This window comes from Brienomyrus brachyistius, unplaced genomic scaffold (assembly GCF_023856365.1).
Source record: "Brienomyrus brachyistius isolate T26 unplaced genomic scaffold, BBRACH_0.4 scaffold58, whole genome shotgun sequence".
NCBI lineage: Eukaryota > Metazoa > Chordata > Actinopteri > Osteoglossiformes > Mormyridae > Brienomyrus > Brienomyrus brachyistius.
The window spans coordinates 2044179-2058945 of NW_026042333.1; the positions used below are offsets into that span (position 1 = coordinate 2044179).

General features: G+C 46.2%; 1 protein-coding gene across 1 annotated transcript; it reads left to right on the top strand.

Annotated features, from left to right (window-relative positions):
* The first annotated feature begins 6611 nt into the window (after positions 1 to 6611).
* LOC125724968 (very long-chain specific acyl-CoA dehydrogenase, mitochondrial-like) lies at positions 6612 to 14646 on the top strand. Its single transcript, XM_049001470.1, is given in 21 exon segments — positions 6612 to 6856; positions 7156 to 7222; positions 8541 to 8615; positions 8840 to 8912; positions 9850 to 9914; positions 10154 to 10261; positions 10263 to 10289; positions 10391 to 10540; positions 10641 to 10765; positions 10869 to 10994; positions 11181 to 11379; positions 11509 to 11613; positions 11703 to 11789; positions 11882 to 11944; positions 12024 to 12125; positions 12206 to 12303; positions 12390 to 12462; positions 12569 to 12641; positions 12787 to 12859; positions 13341 to 13416; positions 13643 to 14646. Coding segments are annotated over 21 exon segments (1977 nt in total). The 5' UTR covers positions 6612 to 6782; the 3' UTR covers positions 13781 to 14646.
* The last annotated feature ends 121 nt before the right edge of the window (positions 14647 to 14767 follow it).

The following is a 14767-nucleotide window of genomic DNA, read 5'->3' on the forward strand; positions in this document are numbered from 1 at the left end:
GGACTAACTTCTGAAGACAAGGCCCGTAGAAAACATTCAAATTATGATGGTTCAAGGTATTTATTTGCTATTTTGATTATTGGGATCGATAGGTTATGATGACTAGTAGATAGATGATGACTTAATGGACTCATTTTTGAGAAAATCTCAATTTCGACGAAAATTAACTCATTTTGCCAACACGGGTCACAAATTTATTGGTCACTGGGCGGAGCCTAGTCGGCGATGACGTCATTGGTGGAAAACACTTCAGGGTAACAATTTATTATACGAGTCATTTAAAAACCCAGATCTAAAACATCAGCAATTCAGCACATGCAAATGTTTCACATAAATTAATAAATGTCTTAAGAATCTGCGAATGATCTGTTCATCATTAACTACAGGCTTCTAAATGTCTAAATGTGGTGGTATAAATCATTAGTTAATATTTAACACTTCCCTCCCCTTCCAACAGACCTCACTATAGTCTGTTTCTTAGACACTTTGATCTCATGTAGCAGCTGACCGATAGCACCGTCAGGGCCTGTATAAATTATTTTTGTCGTAGTGATGGCGATGTTTATTCTATTCCTGGGGGGGGGGGGGGGGGGGGCTCCAACAATGGAGACAGTGGTGACTCAGTCTGATTATAGTGCTGCATGATGAGCCCATACAATTAAACTTAAGATGCCTTTGAGTTAAGCTTTGGAATAAATGCAAATCGAAATAAATAAATGTATATTTATAAAATTGTTTCTGTTGTATGATTTTTTGACAATCATCCACTTCAATTAGTATGCTTCACTTATCTGACTTTTGAAAACCACAGTCCATTTCACATAAAAATCAGCTTTTTAGCCACTAAAACAGACGTGCAGTGTTAGGAAGTTGATAAGCATAATGCCTAATTTCCACCATAGAATTGCTATAAGCTTTGTCTAGACAAATGGCAGGTATAGCAGAATAAGGACAAGCTGGACTGGGAGATTTATTACACATTCATTACTAATAGTACTAAGTATTACAAAGTAATACCTATTACCTAGGACTGGGTTCAGATAGAATTCTCCCATCTGCAGACAGATCCACTCTGATCCATTGACATTAGGATGCTTGTCTATAGCTACACTAGACTAGTATATTTAGACATATAAAATATGAATGATATAAATGACATTTAAGACATGGACATAAAGACACACAAAGAAATACAGGTAAATACCAAATTGGTGGGGAAAGATTTTGAAAATTAGCATGTAAGTAGAATGTATAATAAATTAATTGGTGTAGTTTCAGAGTTACATGTCATAACAAGGACTCAGACGTGCTCAGATGAAAAACATTTATCGACTTTCACTTTCAGTTGATCCATCCGAGTACAACAGACTAGATGGGCGTAACAGGTGACAGGGCTGTATGGGGTTTGCGTGTGAGTGCGTGCTCTGCTCTGATGGATGAATTCTGTGTTAACATCCAAGCAGAGGGGAGGAGAAACAGGTAAATCTGGTAAGTTAAGATTCTTTAAGTGATCGTAAATGTCACCACAGTTCTTGGAAATTAAACAGAAAGCTGTTCAGTCCTGACTTATGTATCTGGCCTCATTCAATTCAATTTTATTTATATAGCGCTTTTAACAACAGTCATTGTCACAAAGCACTTTACATTTAACCAGCCAGAACCCCACCAAGCAAGCCTGAGGCGACAGTGGCAAGGAAAAACTCCCTCTAGCAGGCAGAAACCTTGAGAGGAACCAACACTCGGAAGGGGACCCCATCCTCCTCTGGGCGACCAGGGAGCATGAAACTGCATTTATAGTGAGATCCATTAGAGTTCATATAGTTATAAAGTCCCAGTTGGTTTCATGTTGTTATCTCCAGGAGTCCAGGTGAGGGTTCACACGATGTAGAGTCGGCTCGGTATCAGCTCGGAAAAGAGAAGATGGGGAAGAATTATCGCCCTACACCTAACCTAACCTCCGGCAGGACAACACGCACCTCGGGTGGAGCCCCCCCCCCCCCCCCTTACTCCCCACACAAGCTGCCCGCCCCCTCATCAGCGCCAATCAACACCTATTGTTTTGCAAATGAAAGCGAGTTTCACGGTTTCAGCCTCGGGTCTGCACAGAAACGTTTTTCTAACAGTGGAATCGTAAAATACATGCGTTAATAAATCGTAATTTTAAATACATTTCTCTTGTTTCATCAACTGCGATTTCAGTTTTCTCAAAGTTCTTGATAGAATAAATACATGCATTTGCTTACTGTCTGTAACAATCGGTGTTAATCTGTTTTTCAGTTTTAAACTTTGATCAGGGCTAAAAGACAAAATAATTAATGTATGTCGTTAAAATTCCCCTGGCATGACATTAGCGCGATATATGCATATATAAATGTGCCGACAGACAAAGCATTTTATAGGTAATAAAGAAAAAATGGAACTTGCAACTTAGAATGTGTAAAGACCATATGAAGTCCAAGTGTCTTTCAAAATACAATAAAGGCATGTGCTAAAACACACATTCAGAAAACTATAAATTACTCCGGACGTGTGTGCATTTGTGTCTGGGATTATGAGATGCCACAGTGCACACAAACACTTCATGATGTGCCTGTGAAACAGGATGGGCAATTATGAGCACACAACAGTGCTAATTACTCAGAAACAGATTGCGGCCCAAATATATAATTACGGCACAATAAAAAAGACTTTCGTATGTTTACGTATCACATTCAAGCGGATACGTGCAACCTTACAGTTGACGTCTGCAACAATCTGTGTAACCTTATTCAGTTAAAAAAAAGTTAGAGCTAAAAGATAAATTGATTTACGTATATCGGTAAAAGGACCCTGGCATGACATTAGAGCGATACGATATATGCATTATAAATGAATCACTAAGTAAAAACGAAATATTGTTAATTTGAGGGGTGCCAAAATGTTATTTGATATAATGTTATTATATATATATAAATATATATGATTGTCGAATGTGTGTCTTAATTCGAATAATGTAAATTTAAATCCCGACTTCTGCATTATTGGTGGTGTTTTTTCATAAATTGCTTCAACGCCTCCCCCTTTAACATGGAGTCGGGGTCTGTGCTCATAACTATATCCCGGAGGTGTCGCCTCATTTAAGATTACGTACTCATGCTACTCAGGCTTCTACTGCCTTGCACTTCATGCAGATAAAGTTAATCACTATTTAAGCTATCATTGCTGACGGATGAACTAAGGCTAAACATTCTACACTCAGTACAAAACACATCACCACCACTAGCCATCTTAGAATAAAATCTCACTTACGCTATTTCTTGTGCAGTTTCGCTGAAGAGTTGGTTCTTGCGGTATTGTGGGGATATGAAGATGAGCTGCTGTAAAGCCAGCGCGTCCGGGTTGAAGGAGCGTAATAAGCTTGATAATCCTGCGCAGAAAGTTTAAAAGTCTAATCGATTGTCGGTCTCTCCAAATTAGAAGTTCGAGTAGAAGGATAAATATAAGTGCCATTTAAAAAGTTTGGAACGCCCGTAAAGAAACCTTAAAATGCAAGACAGGAGGATCTGATCCAGTTCTGGCAGGTTCAGGAACCTGACCCAAGGAGGTCAGGACATTAAATACCCTGCTGGTCATCTGCGTCTCCCCCCCCCCATAGGCACTGTAAAATTTATTCAATCTACTATAATTATTGCTTTCCTTAATTATACTGTTTTTGTTTACATTCACATTGCACTGTATGTATGAAGCTTTGTGTCCAGTATATATCTGTTTCTGGTTGGTTTGGCGATAAAGCCCTCTTGAGTTGTCTTGACTCTGCGGGGTAGATGAAGTAAAAACAAACCGGCTTTATTTTCCTTTGGCACAAGTACAGATACATTGTAATGCTTCTCTTCACCGACACTATTTTGCTCTCTATTACTTGGAGATCACAGTGTAGGATCAGCTAACGTGCAGCACCCCTGGAAGAATGCGGTAATATGACTGCGTACGTCTCAGACGTAATTTCATGCGTATAAAAACATGGCATGTTGTGCATGTGCGGTATGTTTGTACATCAAACCGCAATCTGGATGCCAGAGAAGGGCAGAATGGCAAGTGTCGTTTTCCTACTCATGCACATGTATTCATGGGAGGATCAAGCTAAAAGTGGGAGTTTTGCCCTAACACAAGGGAGGAGATGGTCAAAGAGACACGGGTTACGTATTCTGCTGCATGTATGAAAATTGGGTGGAAAGATAACGTCTGGTTTCTGTTGAAATTTATTTGCACGTGACAAGCAGGTGTAATCCAGGTAGCGCTTTTGCGTACATGGGAAATATATCTGGAAGAATTGCCCCCCCTCCCCAATCCACGAGCACATTTGCAGACACATAAAACACACAGAATGCATTTCCAAAAGCCCTTTTGCTTAATCTGTGGTAGACAGCACTGTTTCAGAAGATAAAACTGCACTGAAAAAATAAAAATCATTTTACGATCACTAGTGCACGGTAATATAACGAAATACATAGGTAAGTGTATACAGAGTCACAAATAATCAACATGTCATAATTAATAACCACAGTCAAAATAAGATCAGAATATAAAGTATTGGAGAAGTTCGCAAAATTAACACAAGTACACATTAACATGGCATCACTCTCACCTGTATAAATGTTTGAAATGGTATATGTGAAAAGCAACATTGCAATGTAACAGTAAATGGCAAAGTTCAGTTCATAAACAGTATACCCTACTGTAAGATAAATTTCATAGAATTAATCAATATAGAAGTGTCATGGTATTTTAGTGACCTCTAGTGGTTAATATTGGAAAGTGAGTACAAGATATGGTGGTGCAGTGGTTAGCACTGTTGCCTCACACCTCTGGGACCCGGGTTCAAGTGTGGAGTTTGCATGTTCTCCCCATGTCATCGTGGGGTTTCCTCCGGGTACTCCCACATGCATGGCGTGTGGCCTTAAGATATTGATGCATGTGTGCCCTGCGATGGACTGGGATAGGCTCCGGACCCCCCGCGAACCAGTAGGATAAGCGGGTTGGAAAATGGATGGATGGAGGAGTAAAAGCAACCGCAGTTTCCTCAGTAACGTATTTTATGAACTGATATTTTCCCAACAAAATTCAAGTTTCTGTCATGGTTTGTACATAATATTTGCAACAACAAGTATAAAAAATTTGCCCTTTCCTTATAATGGATGTCAATGGAGGGGAAAACGCTTAGTATAAATTCCTAGCATATTCCTAGCATTTTCGATTTGATTTTTTGTCAGGTGAAAGTATTTACGACAAGATATATGTCTGAGAAATTTGGTGATTATTGGTCGTTATTTTGGTACATTAAACCATATTAAGCTTTTTCACATTGAGCTTTTTAGAATGTCCCGTTTTAGTCCGGTGCACTCTGTATCCATGCTAACTAGTTAGCTAATCTTAACATGACACAGTACAGTCTTCCAGCTTGGGGATTCCCACCCCGGTTCCCGGCCAGTATTCCGCTGGGGGGTTTGCGGAGGGGTTGGTTGCAAATGCAAACCATATATTTCCATTCTTCTACGACCCTTTCATGTTCGTGCGTTGTGTTCAGATCAGAAAGAAAAACTTTTAATGGGAAAATCGCCGATCGATCCGCTGGCACCAGGAATCGTCAGTCTGTCCCTACAAGGACAAACGTGTCCGTGGCAAAATGTTTGGTTTTGAGGGAAAAATATGTTATATATAAAAATTGTATCTTTATCAAAATTTGCCATAGCAATGCCCACTGCCGCGGACATACATGAAATATAAACCCGAATCCCTCATCTCATTTGTAAATATCTTACATTCTTTAACGTCACCAAATTTATTTCATAGTTTTAGTCCGTTACATATAAAAATTTCATTTTGGCCGTGGACATCAAAAGGCTGAAAGCCGCTGTGTGAAATAGTGCAGTTTTTGCTCTAAATTGTCTAATGAGACGAAAATTTCTTTTCGCGTCCAGCCATCCATTGAGGCAAAGCTGCCATTCCGATTGAAAGTAGACAGAAAGTAGACAGAAAGTGACAGAATTCTCCTCAGATCATTCAGAGTTAGTAGTTAACACTTGTATTCTGCTTTGGTGCGGTTTGCAGTCGTTTTTTTTTCTACAGACACTGAGAACATTAACAACATGTTGCTTAGAGTGAAAAGTACGTCAAAGAATCTAAGATGATATTTGATTACTTATTTTAGACAAGTATAATATTTCATGTCACTTAGCCTAAGTCAAGTAACATTCTTGTCTGTGGGAGCAAAGAGGGAGCAGCTGCGTGAAGTTGCCCCCCCCCCCCCTCATATGTTTCAGATTGTAAGCAAACTCGACTCAATCGCTTGTACCGTTGAATTTTTCATTTGTGCCATTTTAAGTTTCTGTGATACAAACGTTTGTTTAGATGGTGACGTCCCCAGCGTGACAGACTGTCTGGGAGCTCCCAAAGACCGGGTTAGGAAACAGTTCTCCGAGATTTCAGTGCCTGGGCCTTAAGATATAGATGAGAAATACATATACAGCTAGACATATGAGGTACAGATGTTAACATCTAAATTAAAAGTATATAGTTTCTCTCTAGTAGCGCCAGATCTATGCTGTTTAGGTGAAGGACGTACAGCGGCGTGATGACGTAACACACAGTAGGCGTGTGCTTGGCGGAGGTATTGTAGGTAGCCCCGTACGAAGAAACAGATCGGTTTCGCGGTATAAATACACTGTAATCAGCTCGGCATCTATTCTGACTGCTGTATATTAACGCTTTGACCATAAGGACGTGTTAATCAGATAGCAGTGAATATGCTGCTGCGTACAGTGAGCCTCAGTCCGGCTTTCTGCGGTGCTGCTCTCCGCTTCCCCATCTCGGTAGCCGGGTAAGTCTGCTTTCCCCTCAGTTTCCTGTGAAGTATTTAAACCGATCGTGCGCTTAAAAGATCACAATTATAGAATTACACCTTTTTACTTTTGAAATTGTGTCACTGTTCTTTTGATCCGTTTCTATACTGTTCAGTGGTTTAGATATTTATGGTTTTTGGGTAATTCGCTTCACGCCATTCGGTAACGTAAGATCGTAATGGACATATTCCCTTGTTGATTTTGTCTTTTGAAGCATTCGTCTAAGTAATAATAATTAATAAAAAGCTGCTGTTGCTTTTATTCTTTTTCTGTTTAGGTGTAAACGGCCGGTCGGCGTAGCAGCATTGCAGAATGCCCGTCTCTATGCAAGCCAGGCCGCGGAGGTAAATATTTATTTGCATTTCACTTGGTAAAGTTAATGGACAGGATTAGCTTTTGGATTATTCCGTCCTCTTTTGACGGAAATATAATAAGTAATGTTATGTAGGAGGCATGTTTAAGAAGAATGAAACCGACTTCGGAGACAAATAAAAAGGCAAACTTTCTTGTTAAAGTATTATAGTTGTATGTTATACTAAAAACGGATGTAAATATCTTTAAAGCATCCGTTGGTTTAATAATTGTCTGCGTCAATTGTTATTTACAGTATGTTGGCCATGTGACGTATCGTTTTGAGAACTGGAGGAAAGGTCGCGGCGCGACTCACGTGACCCCGGCAATGTGGGCCGAAGGTGGCGGCGTGCTCTGGCGTGCGCGCTCCCGTCTCCGCGCTCACCCGCGTCGGCGCGTTTTCATTTGCGTAAATAGCATTATCCAGATGCAAACGAAATCACTCCACATTGCCTTGACCGAACCTTTTAAAAAGGAAAAAAAAATGTACGTCGGACGTACGACTGATTAATGGTTCAACTACAGAGACCCAAGTGTTAACTGTAATAAAGTTTGAAGGTCAGGAATCTGTGTCCTTAACCGAGACTGAATGAGTATTATGTATGGTGCAGAAATTACACTGTCAGGTAGTTATGATGCTGTTTCCATAAGACTGTCAAACAAATCAAGTTAAATAAACTCCTGAAAGTAATAAAGTCCCTATTTTAATAATAGTAATTATACTGTTGTTTGCAAATAGAGGTACAATTATATTGCTCAACCTGAGCAATATCAAGCATATTGTGCAGGGACATGGGGATAGTTCCCTGCGGATGAGCACTCCTGGTGTTTATGGAAATAATAATTCATTAACCAGTCTGTACATATCACTGACTCTTCCAGGTTCAGGTTAGTGGCCTTTACTTGCATTACACCCTGATTAGTTTTATTGCACAGTTGATCACACTCCGGGATGCAGAAATAGTTTTTGCGTTGTGGTCCATCTGTAAGAGCACATGGAATGGAAGCCGGTGAGACATGTAGGTTACAGTTCGAGGTCAGAGTCACTTTGGATGCTATAAACAGCTGGTGTGTTTGACAGCACTCTGGCTCCACCCCTCTTTCTCCTTGCGGGGGTCCTGCCAGACTCTCCGTTCTGCAGCCTGACCTCCGCATACCTGCGAACGCGCCAGGACGTGCGGTCGCTATTCAGCGAGACGCAGGGATGAAATCTCCATATCTCTGTCGGCTCACCTGCGTCTCCCTCCGTTCCCTTGTCTCCCCATCCTTCCTCTTCCCCTCTCGCCGTCTCTCTCTCTCTCTCCTCTCCAGGCAGTTCTGGAGAAGCCGGCGGTTGCCAGCGACACCGTTGCCAAGACCGAAACTGAGAGGAAACCGGTCGGCCTGGTATGTTGTTGACACGAGACTATCAGGAGGCAAGAATACGAGAAGTAAAAGTGATAGTGATTGGACATCTGAGGCTACGCATTGGCGCGTAGCCGTGGAGTCGAGATGAGGGGGCGGAGCTTAATGGAGGATTCCTGTTTTTGTATGAAGTCTTGCGTTGTTTTGTGTGAATGTTCAACGAGTTATTCGAATGACTTCTGACCTGTCCTGTTATACTCTCTTAGGAATCCAAGTCCTTTGCTGTAAACATGTTCAAGGGTCAGATAAGCACCGCCCAGGTCTTTCCCTTCCCTTCAGGTGGGTGGCGTGCCCCCCGCTGCATTGCAGTGTCTGCCGCATTGTCCTAGCGTTACTTCATAGGTGGTTTTGTAACAATATAAGAGAATCCAGTGGAGTTTTTTTTTGTTTTCTGGAGACCAGTGCAGTGTTTCCCCTAGATTTACAGCTGGGGGGGGGCAGACAGACATCGACAGGATTCATGGTGTTAATGTGCTTCTTTTAATGACAGCATAACAATATAACAACTGAAGTAAACATGAGAACATTTCTTTTTATCCACAAAGTGTGCAGCTTTTGTCACTGCAGTATCTTTCTGGAAGAACATTTCTAGAGCCTCTTCATATGGGAAGTCAGAGACGTCTGGCCCATTTACTGAGATCCGCATGCAGGCTGCAAGATGGTCTCCTTGCAGCCTATTGGCGGATGTTTGTCTCGACCTGCAAATACATTAGCTGTCCGGCTTTAGAAGTGACAGCTGATAGCTTGGAATGTTTTTTAAAAAAATGCAGATATTTTTGTCTGCTTTTTATGTGGTTGACGTGACATATTTTCCGACGTGCGCTCTCTGTCCGCTGGTGGGAGTGTGCTCACCTGTGTGTGTGCATGTGCATCTGTGCACGTGCATCAGGGTACAGAGAGCAGAGGAGAACTGTAAACGCGTGACCTTGTCGAGACGAAAATGACAAGCTGTGGTGTAAATAAGATAAACTAAATAGCCTTATGTTATTTATTTAATAAAAGGAAAATGTATAGACCTGTTCTATAGGAAAGGTGACCTTAAATGACTTCTGTTGTGATCTGGCGCTATATAGAAAATAAAATTAAATACAGTTAACTTAACCTTCGGGGGGGGGGGGGGGGGTGAGCGTCCCTGATGGTATTCTGCTTAGACCCATGCTCGTTAATGTCCTGTAGAACGAGCCTTTACGTAACAGCGGTGATTTTTCTCTCGCAGTGCTAAACGAGGAGCAGTCCGAGTTCATCAGAGAGCTGGTTGGCCCTGTCTCCAGGTTCTTCACTGTAAGTGGTTCGATTCCTCACGGTTTCCTCTGTGGTGTAACTGCCTACACAGCATTTTGTTATGCAGTATAAAGCCTGACGTCATGTGACTGAAACGCTAAAGCGGCTTTTGACTGATGGCGTTTTTTCATTAGTGCGGCTTTTCTTATTCTCAGTCAGATTAATCGCAGTTACGTCACGGTCACAGCTCTCAGTGATCAGTGCATGTTTAATCCCCCCCCCCATCTCCGCGCGTGAAGGAGGTCAACGACCCCGTGAAGAACGAGACCCTGGAGATGGTGGAGGAGAACACCATGGCAGGGCTGAAGGAGATGGGGGCCTTTGGTCTGCAGGTTCCCGCCGACCTGGGGGGGGCTCGGTCTCAACAACACGCAGGTGAGGGGGTCCAGAGGGAGGGCTTGATGGGGGGTTACTGGGCATGGCCCCGTCCGACCGGATGGGACACTCACAGTGACCCCATGCTCCCCCCCCCCCAGTATGCCCGGCTGGTGGAGATCGTGGGCATGCACGACCTGGGGGTGGGAATCACCCTCGGCGCCCACCAGTCCATCGGCTTCAAGGGAATCCTGCTGTTCGGCAACAAGGCCCAGAAGGAGAAGTACCTACCCAAGCTGGCTCAGGTGAGCGTGCAGAGCGGAGCTCGGGCTCCAGGTCCGGCTCCCATAAACACTCACAGGCTCCTCCTCCTGTGTGTCGCCGTGGTAACACCCATTCCCCGCAGGCGAGCACCTGGCCGCCTTCTGCCTGACGGAGCCGGCGAGCGGCTCGGACGCTGCGTCGATCAGGACGACGGCCGTGCCCTCGCCCTGCGGGAAGTACTATACGCTGAACGGGAGCAAGATCTGGATCAGGTAGGGACGTGCTCGATCGCCGGGACGCGCACACGCTCAGGCTCGCACACGCGTGTGATGCTGCAGGGACGAGCGTGACGCTCTCTGCTTCTGTGTCGCCCAGCAACGGCGGCCTGGCCGAGATCTTCACCGTGTTCGCCAAGACTGCGGTGAAGGACGAGAAGACCGGGGAGATAAAGGACAAGATCACGGCGTTCATCGTGGAGAGGGGCTTTGGCGGCGTGACGAGGTGGGGGGGGGGCTGGTTGGGGGCGTGGATTGGGGGAGGTGGAGGGTGACGGTGCTGTCGTTTTTGTTTTAATGTTTTTCTTCTCCATCCTTTGTAAATGGCACATTCTGGTTGGTCTCCATGCTCCCGTCATCCATCCCCTTTTCCAGTCCTTCCTGCCCTCACTCTGTGCTTCACGCCCCCTAGTGGCCCCCAAGAGAAGAAGATGGGCATCAAGGCGTCCAACACGGCTGAGGTGTACTTCGACAGCGTGCGCGTGCCGGCCGAGTGCGTGCTGGGCGAGGTGGGCGGCGGCTTCAAGGTGGCCATGAACATCCTGAACAACGGGCGCTTCGGCATGGCGGCGGCCCTGGCGGGCACCATGAAGGGCGTCATCGCCAAGGCGGTAGGCGGCCTGTCTCCATACAGCGCCCCCTGCTGGTGCCTGGGAGGCGGGATCAGAGGCACCAGGGGAGGAGCAGGACGATTCCATCCCCCCGTGCCTCACACACTGACCTCCCACCCCCAATAACAGGTGGACCACGCTGTCAACAGGACACAGTTTGGCAACAAGATCCACAACTATGGCATCATCCAGGAGAAGATGGCGCGCATGGCCATGCTGCACTATGTCGCTGAGGTCGGTCGCCGCAAGCGATCATGCCGCCTTAGGGTTTCCACCTGCGTCGCTGTTGCAGGTTTCTAATTCCTTCCTGCCTCCCCCCCTAGTCCATGGCCTACATGGTCAGCGGCAACATGGACAGCGGGGCCTCGGAGTTCCAGATCGAGGCCGCCATCAGCAAGATCTTCGCCTCCGTAAGTACCCCCGATAGAGTGCCAGCTGTGCCGGGAAGGGGGGGTCTGCCCATCTGGGGGGTCTTTGATCGGTGGTGGGTCTTTGTTGGCAGGAGGCGGCCTGGGACGTGACGGACGAGTGCATCCAGATACTGGGAGGCATGGGCTTCATGAAGGTGAGGCCGAGCTGCCGCCGTGCGCGTGTTACATGCGTGTGAGTACCGCCGCCACCTGGCTGACGCGCTCCGTGTTCAGGAAGCGGGCGTCGAGCGGGTGATGAGGGACCTGAGAATATTCCGGATCTTCGAGGGGACCAACGACATCCTGCGGCTGTTCGTGGCGCTCAACGGCTTCCAGGTAGCGGGCGGCGCACGCGCTCCCCCTTGTGGTCAATTGGGGAAGGACACGTGACATAAAGGCCTGTCTTCTGTCGGCAGAATGCCGGCAATGAGCTGAAGGGCCTGCAGAAGGCGCTGAAGAACCCAGTTGGCAACCTGGGACTGCTGACCGGAGAAATCGGCAAAAGGGTCAGGAGGTGAGTGCATCCGCACACTCCCAGCATGCATTGCGAGCCTCCAGCAGGACAGGTCACATGACCGTGCTTCTTTTCTGCGTGTGCAGGAAGGCGGGTCTGAGTTCAGGGCTCACGCTGCAGGGGACTGTGCATCCAGATCTTGCCCAGAGCGGGGACCTGGTAAGAAGGACGGGCCCCTGTGGCCCTTAGCCACCTGCTGCTAAACCGTGTCCTCGCACCGTCTAACCCTGCCCCTCACCGCTCACGCTGGGTGTCCCCACCGCAGGTGGTGAAGGCCATCGAGCAGTTCGGCCTCACTGTGGAGGAGCTGCTGCTGAAACACGGCAAGAAGATTATTGGTAAGAGGCCGGCCTGTGTCCCGAGCAGCTCCACATTTCACCACCAGGGGGCGCTAAAGGGCCACGCCAGGCCCCAGAGCTTGAAGCCATCCAGATATGCCGTGGCTCCCTGCTGTTGTCATAGCAATCCCATTCCTCTTTCCAGATGAACAGCTGGTGCTGCAGAGGGTGGCGGACGGAGCCATCGATCTCTATGCGATGGTGGTCGTGCTCTCCAGGTAGAGTGTGTGTGTGTGTGTGTGTGTGTGTGTGTGTGTGTGTGTGTGTGTGTGTGTGTGTGTGTGTGTGTGTGTGTGTGTGTGTGTGTGTGTGTGTGTGTGTGTGTGTGTGTGTGTGTGTGTGTGTGTGTGTGTGTGTGTGTGTGTGTGTGCGCGCGCGCGCGCGTGCGCAGCCCTGGCGTCTAACCGCGTCGCAGTGGCTGATGGTCACATTATCCAGTCTTATATCCTCCTGATCATGTTCTTTTTATACCTTGGCTGATGTAGAGAATATGATGTAGCGATTAATTCAGCAAGGTTTTTTTTTGGGGGGGGGGGGGGGATTTGGCGCTAATCTGTAGTTCCTCTCCTGGAATTTTGGTGTTGATCGCTCCCGTCCGGTTATCGGTTTCCGGTCCCCCGTCTCAGTCCTGTGACGATCCCCCCCATCCGTTTATCGGTTCCGCGACCCGTCCTGTGATGATTCTTATATACTTCCTAGGGCTTCCCGCTCGCTGAGCCAGGGTCTCCCCTCCGCCCAGCACGAGAAGATCCTGTGTGAGACCTGGTGTGTGGAGGTGAGGCCTGCATCCCATCCTCCTCCTTCACATGCTTTGATTCGTCATACCTGCCCAGCAGATACATGCATCTCCAGCCGGAGGCAGTTGTGATTAATTACCTGGGCAAAAAGGTCCAACAGCAGAGCCAGTACAGGGCCTGCAGCTGAAACTCTCGACCTGCTGGGTATGATCTCATCTCGCCTGTTTTGTTCACCAGTTCTTTGTCCATCCTCCTCTTCCTCAGGCCCATGACAGGATCATGAAGAACATGAAGGAGCTCAGGTCCAGCTCCAGCAAACAGATCTACAGGAACATCAAAAACATCTCTGCGGCGCTGGTGGAGAACGGGGGAGTTGTGACCCCCAACCCCCTGGGCTTCTAATGTTCTGTACACACACACACACACACGCGTGCACAGTGCCTGTCCTGTGTGTGGTCACACTGCGCACACACACCCTGACTTGCTTCCTGGACAGTGTGTTTAGGTGAATATGGAATCTGTTGGGTTTAAAGAGGTCTGAGTTTGATCTGGATCAGAAGGGAACTGAAGGAGTTGTATGATATATAAATATTTACTAATGTTATGCTGTTATGAATAAAGGGCAGAAGGTTTTGGTAAGTATTAACATGCTGTAAAATTTTTAAAAGCAGGTACGCAGATTTGCTTGGTCATCCTGTAACAGTTGCTTTATTTTTTTTGGAAAGTCATATCATGCATTTTTTTGTTTCCCATAAATGAAGCTAATTTCGTGTCTGTGGCTGATCTCCAGCACGTTCTCTCAGACTTACGAAGGAATCTCCCTCCCTCCATTTCTGTGGCTGCTGGGCTGTCCAAATGCCGCCCTTTGACCTCTGTTACAAAACTGGAGGTCAGAGGTTAGCCAGACGAGAGAACCCTCCTGCACTGCCGGCATAACCTGGGATTACTCAAACTGAATGAAGCAGTGTTTATCATTGTTACTCGTGTGTCTTATGCTACTCACGTAATTCTCTATTTGTTCACCGTCCTCTGAACAGGAACCGATGGAATTATTTTATTTAGGCAGCAGCTCCTGCTCTGGCCGTCCAGCTGCTCGAATGTCTAATTACTGTTAAAAATAAGCTACGTGTCCAGCAGCTGAACTCCCAGTGCTTGTGCAGTATGTAAACAGTTCAGCGTGTGAATATGCTAATGTCCCTCCAGCTGTTCTGTCTTTCAGTTGCGTTTCTAGTAAACTACCCTGCATCCTGGGTGTGTTTTAATCGCAAGGTCGTGACTTGTGACACATTCATTGATTTCTGCATGTCGGCGATGACGGCGAGTTGTGATAACGCTTCTGTCTGCTCCACGGATCCTTAAAACTCACCAGAAGGTTGCAGGTTCAAAGCC